The sequence below is a fragment of the Eurypyga helias genome, unplaced genomic scaffold (genome assembly GCF_000690775.1).
Source record: "Eurypyga helias isolate BGI_N326 unplaced genomic scaffold, ASM69077v1 scaffold856, whole genome shotgun sequence".
NCBI classification, from domain to species: Eukaryota; Metazoa; Chordata; class Aves; order Eurypygiformes; family Eurypygidae; genus Eurypyga; species Eurypyga helias.
Genome location: NW_010255816.1, coordinates 35,398 through 60,258, shown reverse-complemented (window position 1 = coordinate 60,258; position 24,861 = coordinate 35,398). Strand labels below are relative to the sequence as shown.

Below are 24,861 nucleotides of genomic sequence, written 5' to 3'. Positions count from 1 at the left end.
CTCGCAGGTGAATGTACAGCGACAGACACCCTCCTCCTGACAGACGCTTCTGCTCTCAAATGTAAAGCTGTAGAGATCGTTAACATGACAGAAAGAAGTCTTGTAAAGAAAGGTAGCTGTCTTCATCTCACTGGGAAACTGCTCACCTTAGTTAGAACTGACTGACAGTGCCAGAAATATTGCTGAGTTTTGGAAGAGACACCAACATAACTGAAACACCTGTTTTTCATCGCATTATGTGACAGGAAAACGATGGAGAAGTAAACTGAAAGGAGGAAGTTCCATTTCATAAGCCCACCACTTCGGGGAAACCACGGAACTTGCTGCCCAGACTCCAGCAAAGCCCTCAAGTATGTACTTGCCCTGACCTACTCACAAGGCTCACAGCGACCTGCAAGAACACGTCTGAGCTGCTGTGAAGAACGTTATCTCCTCCAGGAAATACAGTTCTGAGTTACCATTTGTACTGCCACCGAAGACATAAATACTTCTTTGCCTTGCATACTCACCTTCATTGCATCAAGTGCCAGTTTGAGATTTGCCTTCTCCATGGGATCAGCAGTGTGCTTCACCAGCTCCTGCCAACAGAGCACATACACCTTTCACCTCCTGCCTGCCAGCTGACAGACTGAAGTTACCACTGCTCATCCCCACCGCCCCAGAAAGAAGAGCCATAACCAGAACACACCACTCAAGAATCCTCATTTTCATCCCCATAGGGAGCAGCCTCTAACTGAGTGGGGACTACTGCAAACAGATAATTGGCAAGTGGTTAAGAATGATTATAGCCTAAACACCGACCTTAGCCAATAATGAACCACCATAAGAAGCCAATCTGTTCTGTCTGGCACGTAAAACGTGCCACAGGGATCACTACTGTACGTGCGTGCTGAAAGCACAGGTAAACTCCAGCTCGTCAGCACGCGGCTGCACGGTTTATCCCCCACTCCGAAGCAGGTGCTTGTCCGCAGAGTCTGCTGGCAATAAAATCTCAGATAACTGTGCAACTGCTTGGAAAGTCACTGTCTCATTATGCCTAAGATAAAGCTGACTCAGGAGATGGATTTAAATCAAAAGTAAATGTTGTTTTTAAAAAAATTTAGTCACTCCCCACATGGAAGAGAAAGGGGCTGGTTTGAGTTTTATGAAGTGAAAGAGGAACCTCTTGGGGAAAAAGGTTATTTCTTCTTTATAGTTTGAGAAGAGAACTACGCATTTCAGCTAACGTAATTTGTTAAAATCCTAGGAAATGGAGGAGTAAGTACTTCTGCTTCCCATTACAATTCTAACTAATGGATTTTTTTCTTTCAAAGTCCATAAACATTTCTTCTTGTACAATGTCCACTGTGGTGTCACACACCAGAGCATAGTGACACACTGTATATCACCTTTGCATAATACAGAGGTTGATCATAAAATGATGACTCAAATCTCAACTTGTTTTTTAAAAAGCAGTTGCATCATTCATCTTCTTTCCAATTTTCCATTGATCAGGATATTGATGACTCAGTTATAGATATATTTCAATATATTAATGTTACAGAATGTATGTTGCTCTGCAGAGACAGAAATTATGCTTGGCATACAAGTAGTGCATCTTTTTAAAAGGACATTTTACAAGCATCGGCAGGGCTGACAGTCTAATACAGTAATATATTTCTTCACAGCTGAACTAATGAGTCTCCTGGCACAGCTATCAAATTAAATTTATAAGACTCTCCACCCTTATTACAGAACGAACTGCAAAAGCCAATGCTTTGTGGGTTATAACAAAAAGCATTTTGAAATAAATACGGCTTTACTGTAATTTATGACAGCAAAGAAACATCTTAAAAGTCCGCCCTAAGTACGGCCCAGCTTCCTCTTGTGGGGGGCAATGGTTCACACGATGACAGTTTGCTAGTACGAACCACCTTCAACACACCAAGCATGAGGCGCTCAGGTACCGAGGACACAGATGTGTTTTATTCCTTTTTCCCACATAGGCTTCCGCGCTGAGCAATGATCTCTGTGCGAAACTCCCCACTTGACGGGATTTTACTTCGTAACAAATCAGCCTCAAATCCAGGGAAATGTCACTCACCACCCTCTGACAAAGACCTTGAGCCATCATGCTTACAGTTCCCTGATGACAAACACAGTTTTGCTCTTGGCCCACTTAAATTTTGAAAATAACATACCTGGAGCAGAAGGTGATATTTTAGCACTCTCTGCATTGGAACCACCAAAAGATCCCGCAATGTAAACTTCCCGTTATTGGCCCTCTTGGAACATTCCTAGTTCAAAGCGTGAGAAAGAACAAGACAAGAGAGTTAGAAAATACAAATATTCAAGTGATATATATGAAAATTCAGTGATATGTGGGCCAAGCACCTACAACAAGCTTGAGATAAAGAACCAAATGAAGGAAAACAGCTGAAGCAGCGATAACAACATCAAAGCGCAACAAGACAGAGTCTAGGTGCTTGTCCTTAGAAATTTCAACACATCAGAAAACGTTAAAAATTACTGTTACCTCTAACTTCAATTTAACATCTTCTTTTGTCTTCGAGATGTTGTCTAAGCATGATATCGCTATCTCCACTTGACTGCAGTACTGTCCATAAATAACCAATCTAAACCAAAGCAAGAGGTAAAGAAGCAGATGTTTCTTTTATTCTTTAAGAACAATCCTTGAGCATTTTTCACAAAAACATCGATAACAACCCTTCCTTCACCAGGAGCAGTGCCTAAATAAGCAATGAGAGGGTTTAGCCACAGACTTCAATGGGCAGCATGAACACAAGGGAAAATATTCAGGAGAACACAAGTTTGAGCTACCTTCAAAATGGTGCAATTTCCTTTAATATTCACAAGTTTATGTTCTCATCAATGCAGGACTCGTTAAAAAGCAGCTAAGTGCTGTTTAACAGAACAACAGTCCATAGTGTTTACAACACTGCAGCCTTCCAAGGTTGTACTGCCTAAGTTCCGCTGCGCCGGCTTAACAGGATTCATCACAGCTCTCCCTTAAGGAAGTGGTAGGTTACCCAAACCGATCCAACAGTTCCTACCAGTCTATATCCTGTGAGCTCTCAGATCAAAATCATAAGGTATGAAAACTCAACAGATTTTCAGTGGCTGTCAAGGACAGCAATGCTTCTTGAAGGAGCCTGGGTTTATGACAGGAGTTTCTTGCCCCTGTTTGGAGTGTCTTTTCTGCGACTCCCATTGCAAAGAGTGCTGTTTGCTTTCACCTCTCCATACATTTGTTGAGGCGATTCCTTCTGTATGCTCCAAATGCCTTTTTGGGGCATCCTTTCTACTGCCGTCTCTTCAATTCCTTTTGCTGTCACTTGACCATTCTTCTTTTTGGTTTTTTTTAACTCTTTTTTCAGAATTACAGTGATGATACTGATTTAACACTTACCACTGCTGATAACTTTTAATCACTGCACGGTTAACACACTGAGTCTACCTCCATCTGTTTCACTGTTGCATAATATGAACTCCAGGTTTTTCCTGGTGTCCTTTGTCCCCCTTTACCACACTTCTCAGACCGACTTTTGAAAGATAAGCATTTTCCAGAACAACTTCTTGTCCTCTAATTCCCTGCCACAGCAGCATAAAGTCTAACAGCCAGGGAAATAATGGTGCCTTGCTCCAACATAAAAGCTGACACAGAGGGTCTCTGAAGGCAAGACTGCTTATGGGCAGCCTGGGACACCCTCCTCCCTCGGAAAACAACTCTCCTAATGTTTTCCGGATGCCGCAGTCCAATTTCTCACAAGCCTGTTATTACTGCAACCACCCTCCTCCCCCATCACCCTCCAGCAAATCCAATTAGCTCCCACAGGTCTTTCCCGCTGTGGTCCCAGAAGGAACTCATTTTTAACCACAAGCCAAGGGTTACTTCAAGGTAGGTCAGCACTGCAGCCAACACCACATGTGTTTTTCAGCTAAGTATCGCAGGCATGTAAGTTCATCTGTACAGCCCAGCAGCTGCTCAGTGCTGGCAGAAAAACCCACCTGAAGAGGTGGGTGAAAAACTGGCCATCGGCCTACAGGACACGGCAGAGCTCTCCTGTTACCAGCTTGGCTGTTTTCCACAGCTTGAAGGTAGAGCATGTTTGCTTTACTCTTGCTTTTACACCTGTGGCTGCAGGGTAGGGTCAGACCCCAGTCTTTCTCTCCTCTCTTTTGCACCTCCTTTCTCTTAAGTTATGACCTCTTCTGTTTTCTTTAACCTGGAATAGCCGTAATACATACCCTTGCCTTGTTTTGTCCCTCCTTCCCCTTTTATAACAGTTTATCTGCTAAACAATACAGGGTTGTGATGTAAAACACCTGGGATTCTTCACATGAAAATATGCCATGCAAAATAAGCTCTTTAGGATTTGTTGAAAACAGAGATGTTACCCATCTATGTATCAATATTGCCAAGACCAGGGGTAAGAAGAGGGAGGGCTCATGTAGCAATAGGTTACATTTTGACTTGCAGGCTCCAAACACCAAAGAGTAGCTTAGTAAGTATACTGGCATCAAACTCAACTCTGTTTCAGAAATATTCCAGCAAAACTACGGTAAAATACTTGACCAAATCGAGCACAGATTATCACAATTAGCAAGAGTGCACGAATCTTACCTTTCCTTGTAGTTAATAAAAATTTGATATAGGTTCTGATCGTTTTTGTTAACGATTGAATCATTGATGTCTTGTGTTAGATTCCTGTGAATTTTCACCAAATCCTTAAAAACAGTAATGAGGAGGGGGAAAGGTTTGTAAAAGCAGAGTCACTTAAAGCTTTTAATATAAGAAAATCAACCATTTCACATTAGATCCATTAATTTCAATAATTTGGAAAAAGATCATTTGAGAGTAGAACCTAATTTCAAGGTTTGCCACATCTTCCATACCAGAAAAACTCAACTCCTAGAACTACCTATTAGAGACTCATTTATTCTAGCTTGGAACATTAATTCATCTTCATTTCATAATGATAACTTTAAAATTAAGCAAGTCAAGTAAATGCTTTAGTGACAAGATAAAGTAATGATTCATGTCCCTGAGCTGTGAAAAATTAGTTTTGTAAATTGCATTGGTCAATTAGTGATGTTCTAGTGCTAAGTTAACGGCAGTCATAATGAGTTTCCCAATACAGCAGGCAACTAACGGCTGAAAGGCAGGACTACTGCCGGCAGGTTTGCTCCCTGAGCATTCTAGCACCTCACCTTGCTCATTATTGTACAGAAATCTGCAAGCAGCTATAGGGGATTCCATACACTTCATACTGTACGGATGCTGCCAGAGAGTTCACAAGAAATTAAGTCATAACGGGTTAAAAAGGTCTGAAATCGGAGTAACTGTCTGCAGGCGGCGTACGGAGCAGTGCGCTGGAAGAGGTGTGTTTAAAAAGGCCACTGAGGCTGGTTTAACGCAGCAACTGGGAGACTGCAAAAATGAGACGCAAAGCCGAGTTGTGACCTCAGTGAAAAGACTTCACACTGATGAGAACTCAGAGTACACACAAGGTCAGTCATCAGCTCGCAGGTGAGGGAGCAGACACAGGTCCCTTGCTAGCGACCGTGTGGCCGTCCCCTCAGAATCCTCACTTGCAGCAAAGGCGCTGTTATCGAAACGCGTCACGATTAGTGCGTTACAGGAACACGTTTTCCCATGAGTGCACAGGCACTTACTAAGCAACACCCTTGAGAAACAGCTTAAGGGGACAAAATGTCTTTCGGAGCTTCTACCTCCAACCCAAAGCCAAGTTCTAATTTAAAACTGTTGCTGACATCGTTAGATGTTAACGAGAGTCCCAGCATTTCAGTGTCTGTTCCCTATACTCCCATCTCTTCCCCGCTGTGGGTCCAGATACACGTTGCAATTCAGATGCATGCGCAGCTGCACATACAAATGCCTCCACACGTGTGCACACGTATATACACACATGTACAAAGGGGTATATATACATATGTAGACAGACATGTATGTACACAGACACACACACAAGTACACAGCCATACATGCAATTTATAGGACAGAACTTGGAAATCTGAGCCCTAACAAAAGGCACTCTCTTACTGGTGAGTGGTTTGGGGTGGTTGTTTTGATTTGGGTTTTTTTTTTCCCCCCTAAATATGACATACATTTTGACATCAGCAGACAATTTTGTCCAGCAAGAATCTTTCAGGGTCTATATAAGGAATGTAACATCACCCTAAAGCACCAATCCTTCACCAGAACCCTCTAACAGAGGCCAGCCCATCCTGCCCTGAGCACACCACACGCTCTCCACACCGTCGTTCGCCCTAGAGCTCTGCGTTAACAGCTATTTTTCGTTTACAACGAGCTTCCACTGCCCTCCAGCCTTCCTGCCGAGGAACTGCTGCAGAGACAAGGTCTGAGCAGACAAAGCTTTTGCACCTATTTTTGGCTTAGACAAGCTCTGTATTTCTTTTAATGCTTTTGGATGCCTATGAAATGTCACTAGAGTCAGAAATAAGCACCATCCTGTATCAGAATACTGAATGCTGATCATGAAAAGCAAAGCAAACCGACCCAAATGTAACAGTTTACTACACTCTTCCTAGTTTCAATGAAATAGATTTTGCCCTTTTTACTCCTCTTACCCGATCCCCTTACATTTCTTTAACAAGCAGTGAGTAAGCTAACTTCTCAGTTTGTGCTGACAGTGTGTAAGCCCTTTTATACACCCGTGCAGTGTGTCATCTTGCCCGGCTTTAGGTCTTTCAACGCACGCAAGTCAACGTGCCTGGGCACAGGGGAGCCTTAAAAAGACATTTACTGTAACTAAGGTAGGGCACATCAGGGCCTTATTTGCACTGAATAAGAAACATGAATGTAGGACAGAATATGCAATTGTTTCCAAAAGCAAAGGCGTGTCTACAGGCAGCTGACATACTTCAAGGTGACAAGCAGATTACTGATATCTGCAGTAGTATGTTAGACTAATATTCAAAGGGAAGGAAATTACAGCAATTGAGATTCAGGGTGAAAAACTTAATAGCGGGAAAAATACAGTCAAGTGTCAGGGATCATCCTGTAATTCATCAGTGTGATAACTATCATAATCTAGCTTCTGTCAGGAGGTGCTGGAACAACAACTGGAACATTCTTACAGATCAGGTTCCCACAGAATAAGAACGTCCCCAACACCATCTCCTGCAGCCCTGAAAGCCAGCAGGACCTGCCACAGATGGCAGACACAGAGGTGATCTTTTACAGGCAATATAGGTTTGATGTGGCCCTGGGCCACACTCTAGGGACCCTTTCTGTACCGCGTGGCTCACAAACGAGCATGTCTTCCATTTGTCAGTGCTGAGAGGGGCTTCAGACCATGTCTGATGCCTCCCTTGAAAAATCAGATACAGATCTGCTGAATACTTACGTGAACTAAAACTAGATGTAAATTGTCATACTATTATGAACTGGCCAAAAATAAGTGGAACAAAGTAATAATCATGGAGACCCTCAAGATTTCAGTCAAATAAACAGGTCTCTCAGACACTTCACAGAGGATTTCCTTATCCTTTTCACTGCCAGATTCTGAATCCAAAACTGTGAGTTATCTTAACTTGAATATGTCTTCGATGACGACAGAGCCAGGGCAGATACAAGGATTTGCAGAGTAGCTACAGAAATCCTCATGAAGGCACCACTCAGCAGTGGCAGGCAACCTAACAGGCACCTCTTTCTACCATCACTAAAACACCAGCATATATTACAAGATAACCCATCTTCTACACATTATTAGCTTCTCAGAGTGAAAGATACTCCAGTTTATCACCACTCACTGTCTGACATAATACTGTTTTCCCTTACGCTATTCCCTCAAGCAGAAAAAAAAAAAATTAAGTAGTGTGCACATCCTTTATTTTATCATCTACATGAATGCACTGTGCACCATATTTCCAATAACCTTTTTATGCAGCACCATACAACACAAATGTATCATCGCCCCCTATGAACATTGTATCTGCTCATTAAATACAGTTACTTACAGGAATGTTGATGAAAACAGTATCAAACTCTGATGCTGACAGAAACCTTTTCAGTGGCACCATAAAAAACTGCAAGGAAAACAAAATGTATATATACACAGACTATGTCATTATATTTTCCAGACTGTTACACAAATATTTAAGTTACAATTCTATAAGTAGTATCTTACTTTTTCTATTGATTCCAGAGTTTCAGTGTATTTCTCTTCAGTTTGCTTTATTTCAGCAAGGCAACAGCTTCTGATGTCATTTTCAGTATGTTTCTGCAATTACAATGGAGTCAAGTTAAAGTCATTAACAGGCACCTAATGGATAACAAATGTATTTGTTTATTTAGAATTAAGCAATTAGGATAACTGCTTCCTGAAATTCTCCGAGCACTGCAGCCTCCAATGATGACAGCAGTAACCAAGAATATTTTCATGTTCCACTCGCTGATGACTTGGAGTTGTACAAAAATTCAGCATCAAAGCAATATTATGAAAAGTTAATGTTCAGACATAAAATGCTCAACTCTCTGCATGTGCTTCAGAAACTGAAATACAACGTCACATTTAATTTACATCCCCACTCTGAAATCCTATTTAAAATACTCAGCAGTTAATAATTCCATTAAACTTAATGGGTCTAAATCACATAAGTAACTTGGCATTGCTGTAAATATTGGGTTCAGTCTAATCCTTGCACTTATTTACAGTTTTCCCCTTTCATTTCTCAAGGGAAGCTTTTTCTTCAGGTACACTACGAGTATATCCTCCACCCAGCTCTGCTCTTGCATATGAATGCACGTGTCTTCCATGAGAAACTAGGATTTTTCCATGTACACCACCACACTCACACGAAATTGAAGTCATTATCAGTACAGGACTCTCAAAATCGTTTTCAAGGCCTCGTACTGAAGATCAGATTTTTCAGCCTTACAGCTTGAATCGCTTGTAAATCTGATTTCAAATAAAGAGTAAATAGCTGGAAGAAGGTCTGGAAGCATTCGTGTCAATGTGCTGGTGCATTTCTTCCCCTCTTAACCCCTGGACAGCTTTGTGGCCTTAGAGATTCCCGTCAAACCTCAGCCATGGTGCAGGGAGGTTGGTGGGTAACCTAAGCACCCCTTAACATACCAAAGCACTCTTGCACTGTCAAGGTGGGGAATGGCTGAACTCGGGGTCAGTTGCCTGGTTACGGTGGGGGATGAGAGTGAAATAATTCATGCCCTGCCAGCCCTGAACCTTATCGCAGCCTGGGTAGATGGGTACCAGCTGGGAATGCCAATGACCACCTGCCCCAGTTAAGGCCAGGGTGTACACTTATTTATGCCTAAAGTCAATTATCTCCCAGCCCTAGAAATAGGGTTCCAAGGATGACCCTTCGAGCTCTCCGCAGCGGGCGCCGCCCAGCATCTCCCTCGCAGCGGGGTGCCTCTCGGAGTTCACAAACTCTCCAGTGTGTGAAATCGGAAAATGGTCGACACAACCTGGGCTGAAAAACCTCCTTGAGGCTCAAGTCTTCACCCGTTGAGAGGTGCACTGACATCCTATGGGAATACTTTCACCAAACTCCAGGGGGAATTTTAACAGGTACCTCCAAACAAATATACATGTATCTACCTCTCTATCTGTCTGTGTAAGTGTGTGTGTGCAGCTTTCTGTCGATAACTTTGTCTTCAATTACGTTACTGCACTGATTTATTGAGAGCTAGGTCCTGCTGGGGAATTGTGTAACCTAAATGTGTGACATATCTGAACAGTGTTAAGGAACTTGGAATTATTGCTGCCCCACACTGTTGCTGTCCCAGAGTTTCACACCAAGCACAAAACTCCACACACTCTGATCCTTTCCCTAATTCCTTAGGCATAAACCATTGACCAGGTCTGGGACTAGGGATGGATTCAGCTGCACCTGAACTTCTATTTGAGGAATTTAGAAAGCAAGGGGGTCCACTCTGAACACTGTGACCAAACGGGTGGAATTTCCTTGCCCCTTTTCCCCAGTCCATATCACAACAATCCAATCCTGCCTTGATTTCCATGACTCTGAAAATTTTTAATTTGTATACAAACTATTTTAATCCACTGCTAATTTGATTTTGCCTTTGTATGCTTTTCCATGTCAAATAAATAGTAGAGGGGACCTTGCCATCAAATTCTGTTAAGTCACGCTTCTCACAAATTCATATTAAAACTAACAGCTTTTCCCCTAATATCTGTGACGCTGATCTTTTAGGCTGCTTAAACCACTCAGCATAGTCCCCCTTTTGTGACAGTCAAGCAAGACTGAAAACATCTGGAAATGGATAGGTCAGCTTGGAGACCTGACCTGATAACTAGGCAGGCTCTTACATTTGGGTTTATTTTACTGTTTTCACATACCTCCTTTACCTTTCACTCTGTCCCCACGTGACTCTACAAGCAGCTCCTGCAACAGAACACTGCTTCTCGCTCCCTTCTACCAAGGGCTGCACTGTCCCAGGAATTACTCTTTAAAACCCAGTTGGAGCAGTTATTAATTTTCCTACAACCAACAATAAAGTGCTGTCCTTATCAGCTGCAGACAGAAGTAAGCATTTTGCAGAAACAGTCTGTCATTATCAGTGAAAACATACTTTGTGAGCGTCATCTAACCATCACCCTCATCAAAATCTATGTTCTTCCCAAATCCTTTGGCAGAGGGAAGTGGGCACTGTCACAGTTAACCATAGTTAATCAATCTCAATAAAGTATTAGAATTTGACATTTTTCAGGCAATCAGTTACTTTTCACCTTTACCTTTGTAGGCTCAATACTGATCAATCAAGCTGCTTGCAGTATTTGCACCAAGACAGAAGTTGTTACACCCAAGAGGAGTTTATATCCCCCAACGTGGGGGTTTGTTTTACGCCAACTCTCATAGCAGCAATGCAAACACAATCCTGGGATTCCACTTAAAACCACTCACTTGAGTTCTGTGCTCCCCTAATCCAAACACATCATCCACTTTAGACAGAAATTAACAGACCAATTTTTAATCTGTATCGCAAAGTTCTAGAATTTGAGTGCAATAAAAGGAGAAAGGAAATAAGAAATCCTGTGCCAATAGCAGTACAAGTGAGAAAAATTGCCTCTGAAGGTCAGCTACTGCTAAAGAAAACTTAACAGAACCGTTTATTCCGCAAGGTAAGGACTATAAATGAAGGATGGCTGCTACTGCAGATGCTGAAAAGTACTGCGTTCTTTTAAAAAAAAAAAAAAAAAATCTACTTGCAGCTTGTCCTGTGCTAGCGTTTTCATATGCAAGGAATTCTCACATAGGATTCGAGTGGAAGAACTGCTCAAAACCGTGATGTTAGCAAGCAGCATATTTACAAACCTGAGAGGAAATTATCACAAACCAGAAATAATTACTGCATTCAACAAAGCTGTCACAGCAAAACAATTGTCATGTCCCCACTCACTGCGTGTGGTGGAAAAGAAATATTTTGCTGTACTATGTTTTCGATTTTTCATTTATTTTCTATAAGAAACAAATACAAGTCTGTTCAATCTGAGGTATCTCAGCTAAGATGCAACTAAAATTAGACTGTGAGCATTCCGATGGCTATATTAATCATTTGCTAGAAACACGGATGTGCAAGAGCGACATTTGCAATGGGAAAGAGAGAATCAAATAAAGTTTACACGCTACCAACTGCCAGCGATTACCAACTGTTACGGCTGACTAAAAGAAAAAGCCACCCACACTCATTATGTGAAACCCAAAACTTAACACACTGACAATTGCAGCATAAAATAAAAACTCAAAACAAGATCACAGCAAAGACTGCCTACAACTCAAACACTTCCGTAAAACATCCTGCCTGAAAGTGAGTGTGACTCCACTAGGTATAAACCAGTGTTTTTTCAACTCGGTTTTTTACTAGGCTTTCACAGACTAGCCTAAACCTTAGAAGGTAAACCAAATTAACTAAAATGTGAAAAACGAACATAACTTTCTGCTTATCTCATCCCTTGACTCACACACATTACCTGCGGGACTTTGTAGTAACATAATACCAGGCTTAAAACCAATGTTATACTCAAAACGAGAGAGATTAAATCAAGGCAGTTATCTTCCCAAAGACAAGGTACTGGTAACTTTGGGGAATCGCCATAAAAGCTGAGCACACAAATCATATCAGCCATCTCCTATACTTGTACTGAAAAGACACACATGGTTAAAAAAAATTAAAGATCTTGAGGATTTCTCACTTCTGCACTTATTACTCAAGAACCAGATGGAAAAGCAGAGGCACACTTCCAAGTTAACACAACAGGAAGCATAACATCGCTTCATGGCAATAGAGAGGAAGAACAGAACTGTCTAACAAACATCCTGTTAGCCAGACTAACATTTTCCAGACCAGAAAGTCCACCTCCGAGGAAGGGCAGACAAGTACACTAGGGTTTCTCCCGATTAGCAAGTAAATTTTATTGCCTAAGTTTAAATTTTTTCAAGACAGTTGTCAAAACTCACCATGGTACCTTTATTTGACAAAGTAAGAAAGCTACGTATGTCCCATTCTCAGTAAGACCAACCTAATGATCAGCAACAACTACATGAATTTCATTTGTATAAAACAATTATCAGCTGTCCTTGCTGTTGTCCAAATTACGGCTGAAACAACAGCATTCCACAATATTATAATGTGATTTTGGAAATAGGACCCCTTGGAGTAAGCAGTTAATTTAATTGCTCTTAAAATAGCTGGAAATTCATACTACTCATAACTGGGCAACTTAAGTAATTACTGTATTTCATTTCAAAATTACCATAACATTCAAGACTTGCAGGCTGGTTTGGCAAAGGATTACACAGGAGATAATGCACCTCACGTGACAGCTCAGCATGCGACCGAGCATGAGTGAAGCTGCAGTGAAACTACCTATAAAGAGCTATTTTCACGAATAAACTTTCAAAATGAGCTAGGAATTGGAAAACATACAGGTTGCTGTGCTGCTTCATCTTTCATGAGGTCTTCATAAACCTCCCCACCTTCATCTTCGCCATAGACACAATCATACAACTCCTCATCTTCATCAACACCAGTTTCACTGGAAGGGAAAGACAACACCAAAAAGCTGTACAACACAAATGACCACCAGCCCTGCACGAGACCGCTCCTCGAAGGAAAAGTCATACCGTAAGCAAACAGATTAATTAATAGAACTATCTAACGAAAAGAACTCATTAAGGGAAATTAATTTTCTTTTCTCAAGGCATTTAAAATAGGATTGTACACAAATGAACTCGGTACTGAAGACTGCATGAATTTAGAACCACAGGAGAAGTAAGCCAGGCATCGCAAGTCATTTGTCAGGACAGTTGTGTCACGAGAGACCGTCCGGCTGCCCTGTTCTCTCCTTCCCCACCACATCCAGGCAGCGGAGCTACCTCTCCTTACCGCCTGGCACCCCAGTGCAGTGGGTTGTGAGGCACTGGTACAGCTCTCCTCCCCACCTAAAGAAAGGATTATCTGGAGTCATACACACTGAAGACACCAGAGCTAGCAGCTGAGAGTCTGTAGCTCCACATTAATTTGGGTTTTTTTAATGAAAGACCATCTCCCAGTACAGCATTTGTCTGCCTATTTAGAACTGACAGGAATATTATTTTCAAAGGCAGCTAATGCCACTTCTAAGAGAGGACATCCATCTAGCCCACGCGGCTCTCCAAGGAGTCTGCAACTCCTACCTTCCGCACACTCAGCTACAGGGAGTGAGAGGCATTCCCAGTCAAACTACGCGTTCTGCAACACGATGCAGATAACAGCACACAACTGAACGCCAATACCCTGCGTTTAGCCAAATATTTACAACGTACTCTATTAAATCTGGAAGACCTTTGTAGATATCTTCATCGTCAACACTTTCTTCTGTAGGGAAGGGCCTATAGAAAGAAAAACAGCATCAATTCTAGACAGCACTAGACTAGTCACACAGTGGGGTTTTGTTTGACTTCTGGAAATTTCACACAGATTACTGTACATTAATGTGTTTGTACAGCCCCTCTTTCTCCGATGAACAGTATATGTGTATTCAGGCGTCTGTAAATAAATTGATACTTAACGTAATAACCCTACCGGATGGGGTTGTTATGAAACACCACTAACACACACCACTGTCAGTTGTTCAACTCAGAATATTAACTACCCTTTTCAGCACAGGACATGGATTACAGGACTGGCTGGGGAATTCAGTCTATGTTTTAAACATCATCAATTCATATGTAAGACCACTGAATCAAACCTTCCAACACGATGGAGAAAACCAAATCACCTTCTCTCTCAGCCCACAATAATTTGGTTGGTTTCCTTTTGGAAATGACAATCTCACAAACCTGGCAGTTTTGCTGATTTTTAGAATGGAGAAAGAAGAGAAAACCTATTCATCTAGACACAGGTCAGCGTGGCATCAGCCTGACTTACAATCTACATGCTGTGATTACTGCACAGATTCTGCAAAACTCATTGCTCACCCTGTGTTTCAGCACAAGTTTCTCCCCTTGTTCCCTCCATGTCTGCCTATGCTGCTTCTAACAACTCTTCCAAGGGGCATCATGCATCCAAAGGGCATCAAGAGGCATACTACCCCCGTTTGCTCCGGCAGTAACATACCTTATTCCTGTGCCTAACGCAATCGGAGTGCGAGAAAGTTTTGAAAGTGTTTCGATCACCTGGAGAAAAAGGAAAAAGAAACCCTGATTAGTTGTAGAACCGAGGCAATAAAACAATTTCTTCTCTATTGTTTAATTATCAGCAACATCATTTCACACTGAATTATATGAACAGACACAGAATCTGGTTGTGCCAAATACTGAGGTCACTGAGCTTGCACAGAATTCTCCTGAGAGGGTCTTCAGTGGTTTCGTACCAGCGGGATGTGATGGAGACACGAGCAGAAAAGGGAAAGCTCTTATTTATAGGTTTTGGCACAAATAAAAGCCAATTTAAATGGATTTAACACCAGGTCATACGTGTCACAAACTGAACATTCAATCTGCAGTTGGACCTGGACGCAACTGTAACCAAAGTTTATCCTACAGACTGCTCCGAAGATGTTTCTATTGTAGCCTCATAAAGACAATTGGAGGTATGTCTTTGAGCTTTCCCAAAGGCTGGCCAGGAGAGGGAGCCAAAGGCCAAATCAGCAGAATCCCACCTTTCGGGACTGCCTTGTGAAGCGAAAGTATTCCTAGCCAAACGGAAAAAAAGCTGCTCATTTGAGCTCCTAAGCTTTGATTAGTTTTAGGAGATAACAGCAGTCTGGAGGATCTCATTCTAAGAAAATACCTCCTCTAAGTGCTCACGGTTCAACATCAGAGAACGAGCACGTTAGAGAGTAGAACACACGTACATATGGTCACAGATGGAGCTCTCCTGCTATCAGCTGTAATAATACACAACCAACTCTGACTACCACCTCCTCTGACACAAATATTCCCTCTTATTTTGAGCACTCTCAGATTGGCAAGTCTTATTTGCTACAGAGAAAGAGAGCCAAGACTACGCCGTCTGAATTTCTGTACTTCAATGACAAAGATCCCTTGAACTTTCCCAGAAGTTTCGGGTTTGCTCTCTGCAACTTTAAATTTCTATTAAGCTGAAGTTAAATTTCAAAGAAGGTTTTAATCAGTAGTAACAAAACTCAGCAGAGCAACTGTGTGTTTCATGGGCACTTGAGATACTCTCCACAACTAAAATGGCTTATTTTGGAGTTCTAATTACAAGACTAACCTGACCATAAAATACAGAGTGAAAAGTACATCTCCCAAAGGAGGGACAATGACAGGTTTACACACGAGAATGACAAAGTAAAAACCGTGGAGAATCATCACCAACTACAGAGCTTAAACTGAAGTTACAAAGCCTCCAAAATGACTCAGGTCCCACATGAAGATGAGCAAAATTCAGAAAGAACCAACTTATATTGTGTCTGTGAAAGGAACATTTTGGGTTCAATTAAGCTGTCGTGAAAATTAATGCCACAAAAAAAAAATCTGGTTTTGCCTTGCAGAAACATCAAAGAAAAGGACAAACAAATACACATGCTGTGAATGTGATCAAAGGGGCAGGCACATTAACTCCCCTATGAACAGAAGGACTGCAGTACAGCCCAGAGTAAGTTTTGGAAATTGGGAATAGAAGCTGACTGAATAAACCATAAAGTTAATTTAAAACTATTTCATATTAGTCAAAAGGTCAAAAAGAAAAAGACTCTTAAAATTCTGGCTGTTGCAGAGGTGTCTGTACCAGACACGAACCTGGCTCTGCACAGCCGGGAGAATCCCAGTGCAGGAGGGCAGGGACAGCTTAGCTGGAGACCAGACAAGGTGGGAGGTTAACCGACAATTCAACAGCTGGCAAAAGGATCTGTCCTGACAGATGGGGGAGTATCCACTGGCAAAATCACAGGAACATGGGTTTAATGATTATCAAAACAGAGGGGGCAAGTCCAGCGAGGTAAACATCCCTTCCCTGTTCCAGCGTGTTGCTTCCCAGCACACAGACAACCTCCTACAAACAACCCACCCACGCAAAGCCTCTTCCTTAGAGGGATTCTCCCTTATCCGCCATAATCAAACCCAGCAGAAGTATAGCTTACTCCTTACAGCTAATTACGGTTGCTTAAAGACAACAAACATCTGTAGGAAAAAAAACCGATGCATTTTAGGAAGATAACTAGCAAATGTTACTCCCAACATGTACGGCCAAATTACAGCCATCTGCGTGAACACAAACAAAAGCAGGAGCTAGAAACTGAGAGGAATATGAAAACTTCTTCAGGAACTGATGTGAAACCTTCATTTAAAGAAGAGGGGGAAAAACTTAAAAGAACAAACCCTGCACGCTGAGGGAGCTAGAAGCATGCTTATGAGAACCCGCACACAGCAAAGGAGACAAAGGAACTGTATGAATAGAGACAACAAAACACTACGAACAATTTTCACTCCTTTTGGGACAGAGAAGGCCAGGCACTGTGAGGAGAGCAAACTAACATCCCGGGAAGCCAAAAGGCAGATGCCTACCAAAATTCTGAACACTAGATAATTAAAGTCCAGCTTAAAACAGCACTCTGTCCAGAACCAGAATGGTCTCTACGGAGGGCTCTTGTTCTGGTGGCTGGGGTCTCCCAGCAGAGAAAACGTCAGGAATACTTACACAAGTGATCGTAAGTGGAACTACCACTTCTGGTCAACATGACCCTTCAACATCACCTTTATCACAGAATCATGGAATGGTTTGGGTGGGAAGGGACCTTAAAGACCATCCAGTTCCAACCCCCCTGCCATGGGCAGGGACACCTTCCACTAGACCAGGTTGCTCCAAGCCTCATCCAGCCTGGCCTTGGACACTTCCAGGGATGGGGCATCCACAGCTTCTCTGGGCAACCTGTCCCAGTGCCTCCCCACCCTCTCCGGGAAGAGCTTCTTCCTGATATCCAATCTAATTTGTGTACATGTATTTGCTCCAACATGAAGCGGGGCAAAGAAAGATTCTCCAGCCACATCAACTTTCAGTTCTTTGGTTCTGAGCCACCGTGAGAACTCTTAGTTCCCAGGTTTTTAGGTCTATGGAGAAGGACGCAGTTACTTATGGGCTGAGTTGTCAGAAAACAGTTTCAACAGATGTTGATCAAAACAATCAAACTAAACCCAGCAAATGGTCTGATTCCCAACAAGCTGGCCAAGACAGATTCCAGAGTTTTTCTGAACAGGGTAGTTCAAAGCCCTGTACAGCTGACAAGAGAGAAGCTATAATATAGCGCAGTTAATGCCAAAATTACAGTCTACTGTACACATCAAAGTCCATAACTTTCAATTTAATGCTTTTCATGGGCTTTTTTTGTCTTGCTCTTTTCCTTTCAGTGGAACTTTAATACTTTTTACCCATTTAACCTTAAACGACCGCCTAGTTCCCTTCCCCAGCAAGGACTCGGACAGAAGGTTCTGTACCTTGGAACGAGGCTAAACTGGATCTTGGCTTAAGTGCAAGAGCAGCACTCCTTGCTTGTCCAAAGTCCAGAACAACAGGGCTCCCACGGCTGGCAATGCTCTGCAACAGCCAAAGGCAAAGGGGGCTGCAGGGCTTTGCACACACGCTGTTACCAGGGACAGGCAGTGAAAACAAGGTACCAAGATTCAGATTTGAGTTCTGGCTAGCTATGACACATGAAAACATCAAACTTTTACTCCAAACTGTCCTGCAACAACTACTTCCCTTCACACTAGAAAGCTCAGGGCCTCTATGACTCTCCTGCAGCGATCCTGAAATTGGGAGATGTTTGCAAGAGACTTTCAGGCACAAAAGGGAAGCCCCACCTGCACCCGCCACAACAGAGCCCTTGGCGCTGATTAACGCTGTCAGACAGAGGCCAAGGAACTCTTTAGAAGTCACATCAAAGCCACAGTCGCTTGAAGACGTGAACATCCGAGTTTGTTTTTCAGCACCTAGCCCGTTCATGCAAAACACGCCACGCAATTCAAATGCCGGCCCCGCAAGCGGAAGCGCACCTCAGCCCACACCCCGGCTCTGCTCCCATCACGGCTCAGTCAGCTGCAAGGGCAACGCTCGCGCTACACATCAACTTCTTACATCATGAATTACTCCAAGAGCACGGGTTTTTTGGCTCGGTATTTATTACAGTTTCACTTGACTTACTGGGGTAGGTCAGACTCGTGAGTTTACACAAGCACTTTCACATCCCTCGCCGAAACCTTACGTTGTTCATACCCTGCAGCCCTACTCGAGTGAATCCCATCGGCTCTTCCCACACACACTTGCAGGATCAGTACACTAGAGCAGCTCTTTCCCTTCCTCCCATAGCAGTGGTGTGTCTGAGCTTAAAATGCGACTTACGTGTAAGCATTTTGGTGGGAGTCACTTTGTAATCTTGTTTCTTAAAAAAGAACTTACAAATCATGCGGTTCAAAACCAAAGTACATTTTAAAAGTACGTTTCCACGAGCAGAAGAAACCAAAGTGATTTTGCAGGTTGCTGTGTCTCCAAACAGGCACCGTTTCCTTGCTACTGACAGCTGCTGTCAGGACCGGGCCCGTATTTGTAATTCTGATGTTCACCTCAACTGAAAACATCAAGTGATCAACCAATGTTGATGGCGACGTGTTCATTGTTTATGCCAATAAACCCTCGAGAGACTCACTTGTGGGTTAGACCTTCAAAGCAGTTGTTTCCATCTGTGCACTTAAATCAGCATGTGTTTTTCTAAGACACAGTAATCGTCACCAAGAATCCACAACCATATTACGTATCAAGTCTTTTTTTGAAATCCGGGCATCTAGCTTCATATTTAAGTGTGGCATTTTGTAGAAAACTTGGCTTTACTCCCTCCCTTGAAGTGAATTTACTTTGCAGATACATAGAAATAGATTACCATAACATAAAGCACTTACTTGCCAACAAAAAACATTGCCGATACCAACCTATTTTTTGACATGCTACTTTTTGATATATGCACATGGGTTTCTTCCCAAACAGGTCTTAGTTTACTTCATTAAATTTTGGGGAACCCAAAAAGAAAAAAAACCACAACCTTCACTTATAAAGGAAAATTAATCCTCCGGAGAGTTGTAAACTCCTTGGCTACAGCCTGTCTTCACTCCAGTCTGTGGGTCAGCACAGTGATCTCAAGCACTCTCACATTCAAGAAAATGCTAAATCCCTGATTACATGTCTAACACGACCCCCTTACCAACTGACTTTGAAACAGTTCTGTCTGGTTGGCTGACTTTCAGTTATATCAAAGTATGGCAGCATAAAGAGTACGTAAAATATAGTTGTAACCACTCTCAAGTCAAGGTTTGCACATGAAGAGAGCCTGATGGCTGCATAAGACTGGTTTAGGTCCCACCAACCCACAGGAAACTACAGAACTGCTGTTTGCCTTCTCAGAGAAGCAAACATACCTGTATGCTGTTATTCACAAAGAAGGGTGGTTTTCTGTCCATGCATCTCGGCATCCTTCACTTTTGCGTGCAGTATCAGTATAACTAACCATTGTCATTTCAAGAATCAATTCCCTGAACAGCCTGTCTCAAGGATACTCAAAGTTCCATTGGCAAACAAAGCCTCTGCTCTTTTAATAGAGGGTATGTTATACAACAGAAATAATACACTCCACTCTACATGGGCTTCCAACTGGTCTCCAGGTAAAGCTTAAGAGCAAGACTACCATGGTTTCACCTACTACAGACTGCTTATCAAGGCTACATGACCTTTCCTGTGTTTTTTCCTCACCTTACAGCCTGAAAACTTTAATTGAAAGAGGAGCATATTAGTTTTGATATGACAAACCAAGGGTTTAATTTAGTAGGAGAAATGGACCCTAGAATCTTTCAGAGACTCATGAGTATTGAAGGGTAGGGAGTCTTGAGATAAGGTACGTGCACCTATTAACTATCTGGATATATACATACACTGCCCAGAGCTGTGGGCAGATTATGAGAAACAAAAAGCTAATGCAAGTAGAAATCCAATGTTCCTGGAGAAAACAAAGACACACACACCCTATGTCATTACAGTAAGGCTCTTATGAGGCCATTCCCAAGTGTCTCACAACCAGGATACTTCAAAGCCAGAACTGCTCCTCATGCCCACATGCTGAGTGAGTTCCCATTAAGCTGTTTTCACTCATAAATCAGATGGGAGAGGAGAAAAAGAGAAAAGAGAAAACATCTCTGTTACTCAGAAACAAGATAAAATTGCTATACATAAATATATTCTGAAGTGACTCATATTAAGAAAGGTTTATCATTTGCTACTCTGCAGTTTACCAGCCCCCAAACAACCCTGGATCAATACTTCCTTTGGCACAGAAGGGCGGGAGAGAAATGTATCTTCATATTTGGCCATAATCCACCATTACCTTTTAAACCAGAAAACTTCTAGGAACTGCTACATTTGCATCTGCATTTAACTTGGCTGCCAGATGTGAACAAGGACATGTAGGCAGACACCCCAGGGTGCTTACACAGCTGCTGACCTGATGAGCGTATCATTCCAAGTAAAGGGTGTTCCTAAATTCAACTGAACGTTTTCTCTCCATCTGCTCTGTTCTGCTGCCGTGTCAGTCCTCTGTGTTGGTTCAGGTTAGTTTTAATCAAACTACAAACCTCTAGAGAAGAAGAATGGATATGGGCTCTTCCAACAAAGAAGTGATTTCCAACTTATTAAAAAGAAAGAAAAAAAAAGATGGCCTAAAAGCAAAACCTTCTTTTCAAATAATGGCATCTCAAACAGGCCCTTAAAAACAAACAGTAAATTTCAAGCACCAGCTATGCAAAATGCCTCTACCAAATACTACGGCATACGCCCAAGTGTCAAAGGCATACAGGCATAAACACATGAGAGAATTTACAGCCCTGGCACCTACACCAACACTGTCTTTGGAAGACGACAGCCTGCAGGCCAGCAGCAGGTAGAAATGGAATCGCCAGGGTTTGGTCACACAAAGCCTCACGTATAGCCGAATACTGACCTTCATCTCACTCAAGTAACGAAATCCAAGTTCTGGGTGGAAAGCTCCGCTAGCTGCAGTTCAAAGGGAAGTCATACATTGACTTTCCACAGGGTCCTCGCCAGCTGCGGGATGCTGCCCGCTTCCTTGCTGACACCACCTTCAGTCACCACAGTTCTGGCATCTCGTCCACGTCCATTCCTCCAATTCCACTGCACATCCTCAGGAAACACCCCTGAGACGACTCCATCCTTCTTCCCCATCAAGGCTTAGCAGCAGTAAGGAAAAGAGCCCAACTGTCGCAGGGAACCACAGCGGAGAAACACGCAACCCTGAGCCAAGTTTTTTTTGTGACTGACAGGAGCATGCCAGCATCTCTGACAAACAGCCCAAAACCAGGTGCCAAAGGCTTCTATCCGGAGGGAGCGAGGTTAACGTGACTGCTGTAAGAGTGCGTGACTGCCAAGCCCAGCATTTCCTCCCAAGGCAGCGCCCAGCTCCCAGCTGCGAGAGGAGACCTCGGAGGGGGAAGCCTGGCTGGCTCTGGGCTCCCTCCTGAGCAGGGGACACCATACCTGCATTGTCTAGGGAGGTCTCAGCTTGGATCCATCTTCTCCATGGATAAAGCGGCAGGCAAGTCTGCCTCCAGACTTAACAAAAAAAGAAATATCCAAGACTAAAAACCTGCTGGGTGTTGCCTCTATCTGTCTGTAGATAAGCTGACTGCAGAGATGCAAAGTGGTGGGACTTCAAAAGCCCTGGGGAACCAACCACTATGAAAGATGCAACATGTTCTCCAAAGCCTTGTAGGAAGGAAAGGTGAGGCTGGGAGGAGGGCAGCTTGGCACCAGGAAAGCCAACAGAACCAGAGAGAACATCATTCAAAAATCCTGTGTGGAAGAAATAAGACAACAGATGACCTGACATCCAAGAGGACAGGTTAAGGCTGGGCGTATTTTCCCCTTTTAGTAAAAATAAAACATGACATGAAGTTAGAAATACCCAAAACTGAAGAATCTGTTGTCTTCTTTTCACATCTCTAATACACACCAAACAACACTTGAGGTCACCATACATTTGCAGGACATGTAAAGCATCTACAGCATTTTTCTCTAGGACAGTAGTTAAAATAAAAGCACATATGTTGTCCCCAGCGAGAGCAAAGGGCAGGCTGTACCCCTCTCTCAAACCCCTCCCCCACTCCTTTTGCACACTGAACATCTTCATCCCTTTTACAGGGAGAGATACCCGTGATCGCACAAGCTCCTGAACTGGAACGGTGGGGCTGGGAGATGTAACTACCCGGCACTGCACACGCAGCTCCTGAACATCACTTAGCACAAAAAGAGAGAGAAGCCAAGCTGCACACTCTCCAGGAATCTGTAAAACACAACGCCACGCTGCTAGAGCTGTAACGAGCAAGTCTGTAACAGTCAGCATCCAATTACGGACACAAACATATGCACACATTCAACAACAGCTGTGCTTAAAATCCCCCTTTTTTTTTTTCCCCTCCTTCCTCCTTTCTCCCCCAACCCTCAGGTGGGTGAGGAGGCTACAATTGCTCATGCCAAAGCACACGAGCCTCCCTGGACAGCTCTGCTCTTGGATGGAACTGGGAAAGGCCAAACCGCGCGGCAGCACGGGGAACCTCGCGGCGCACCGCCAAAGCGGGCACAGAAGGGACTTCAGCAACCGTCCTGCCTGCAGCTGGCAGGTTTGGGGCTGTGAATGCTCCCAGCCCTCACCATGCCTTCCGGGGGGTCAGAGCTGGCTTTGGCTTGTGGTGGGTGTTTTTTTTCAGGGGGGTTTGGGGATTTGGTTTGGGGTTTTTTGTTTGTTTTGAAGGTGTTGCTTGGAGAATGGCAGCCTTACTTCAAGCCCTGCTGTGATATGAAGAGCACTTGAACACTGCAGCTAAGAGCATCCAAGCAGACACCTTCCAGCATATGATCCTTGTAAAAAGAGACAGAATAGAATAGGATTTTGCCCTTCCTGGTGCATTTATTATACCTCACGTTTTGCACAGAGGGCAAAGGAATATAACAGCACATGCCTAGGACAGTACTGCAGAGCCAAGCTGCTCTTAAACCCTTCCAGTTCCCTTCAGAATCAACTTTACAAGGATAACCTGTACGTACGAACAGCATCTTCCACCCTGTATTCAGCTTTGATCCAGTGCTCATTTCCAGTGCCTCATAAACACGCTTTTATTGATGATACCACAATTTATTATTTTTACCATGTTTCATGAGCCATAACACTCAACAGTTATGGACAAAACAACCTTTTTCCTGCTTTTTAAACAGCACATTTCAATATATAATCTTTTTTTTTCCTTTTAAAAGGAAAAAAATCCATTTTAAAATCCTTAATGACCTAACAATGAGACTCTCAAAGGTGCTCAGGACTTTGAACAGATTATTTTTTTATAGGAATGGACACAAATCAATGCTGTGTGTTTTTCAAAGTTACATTTCTTTTGCCACTGTCCTTTAACAGGCTTCTAAAGACTATTTTTAGAGGTTTGAAAAGGACAAGCAAATTCTCCAAACTGCAACCACCAGATTGTACACCGCATATAGATTCTGGGTGTTCTTGACCTTGGATGTTTATAATTAGCACACAAACATTTTAGAAAGAAATGAGTGCTTTCGCATTCACTATTGATTGCGCCTCAAATATTAAGCGACAGCTTAATTGACATGTGGTTTCTTCACTCCCACTCTATTATTTCAGTTTAATATTTACAATGATTCCTTGAGAACTGTGATGTTAGCAGGAAAGTTATTGGGAGGAGACTGCACAACGGAGCATTTCTTCCTCTCTTCAGCTAAAAGCAGAGGAAGATCTTCCTCTTCCTGTCCTGTCTGAACCAGTCACTGCTAAACTTCTCCCTTGTCTGAGTTCAAGTGCATCACTGACTCTAAACTCACCGAGCGTGGCTTTGCTGAATGGTACCAAGTCACACCTGGACCACGAACTGAATTTACAGGAGTACGCTATCACTGAAGATAAAGACATTTATTAGGGATAAACACACACTGTACGTCCCCTCATTCTCCACAAGAAAAACAATTTGTCCTGCCACTGCCGGCAGTACAGAGGGAAGCGAGCTGTTCTCTTTGATGCAATTACCCTCCAGCGCCCTCGCAGTGGCTTACAAAAGCCCAAGGCTATCTCCAAGCCTCAGGCTCTAGAGATCTCTCTTGTGTACCAGAAGAGACAAGGGATTGAGTCAGCCCATAGGAAACACAAGGCACTTACCTTCAACACTACAAAAACATACACAGTACAGGATAGCTTAACTCATTTGACTGTCTTCTGCTCTTATTCTAATAATCACCACTGTTGGTACAGGATTTTAAAAAAT

General features: G+C 42.9%; 1 protein-coding gene across 1 annotated transcript in view; it reads right to left on the bottom strand.

Annotated features, from left to right (window-relative positions):
• The window catches only part of LOC104502695 (guanine nucleotide exchange factor VAV3-like), a gene marked incomplete at its 3' end in the record, with an annotated part of 46,091 nt that overhangs the window by 2,553 nt on the left and 18,677 nt on the right, over positions 1–24,861 (bottom strand). The window contains exons 2-10 of the mRNA XM_010153413.1: positions 14,630–14,688; positions 13,837–13,902; positions 12,959–13,067; positions 8,175–8,267; positions 8,005–8,073; positions 4,625–4,728; positions 2,516–2,615; positions 2,181–2,276; positions 510–578 (exon numbers count right to left, since the gene is read on the bottom strand). Coding sequence (XP_010151715.1) covers positions 510–578; positions 2,181–2,276; positions 2,516–2,615; positions 4,625–4,728; positions 8,005–8,073; positions 8,175–8,267; positions 12,959–13,067; positions 13,837–13,902; positions 14,630–14,688 — 765 coding nt within the window. The remainder of the gene's footprint in view (positions 1–509; positions 579–2,180; positions 2,277–2,515; positions 2,616–4,624; positions 4,729–8,004; positions 8,074–8,174; positions 8,268–12,958; positions 13,068–13,836; positions 13,903–14,629; positions 14,689–24,861) is intronic.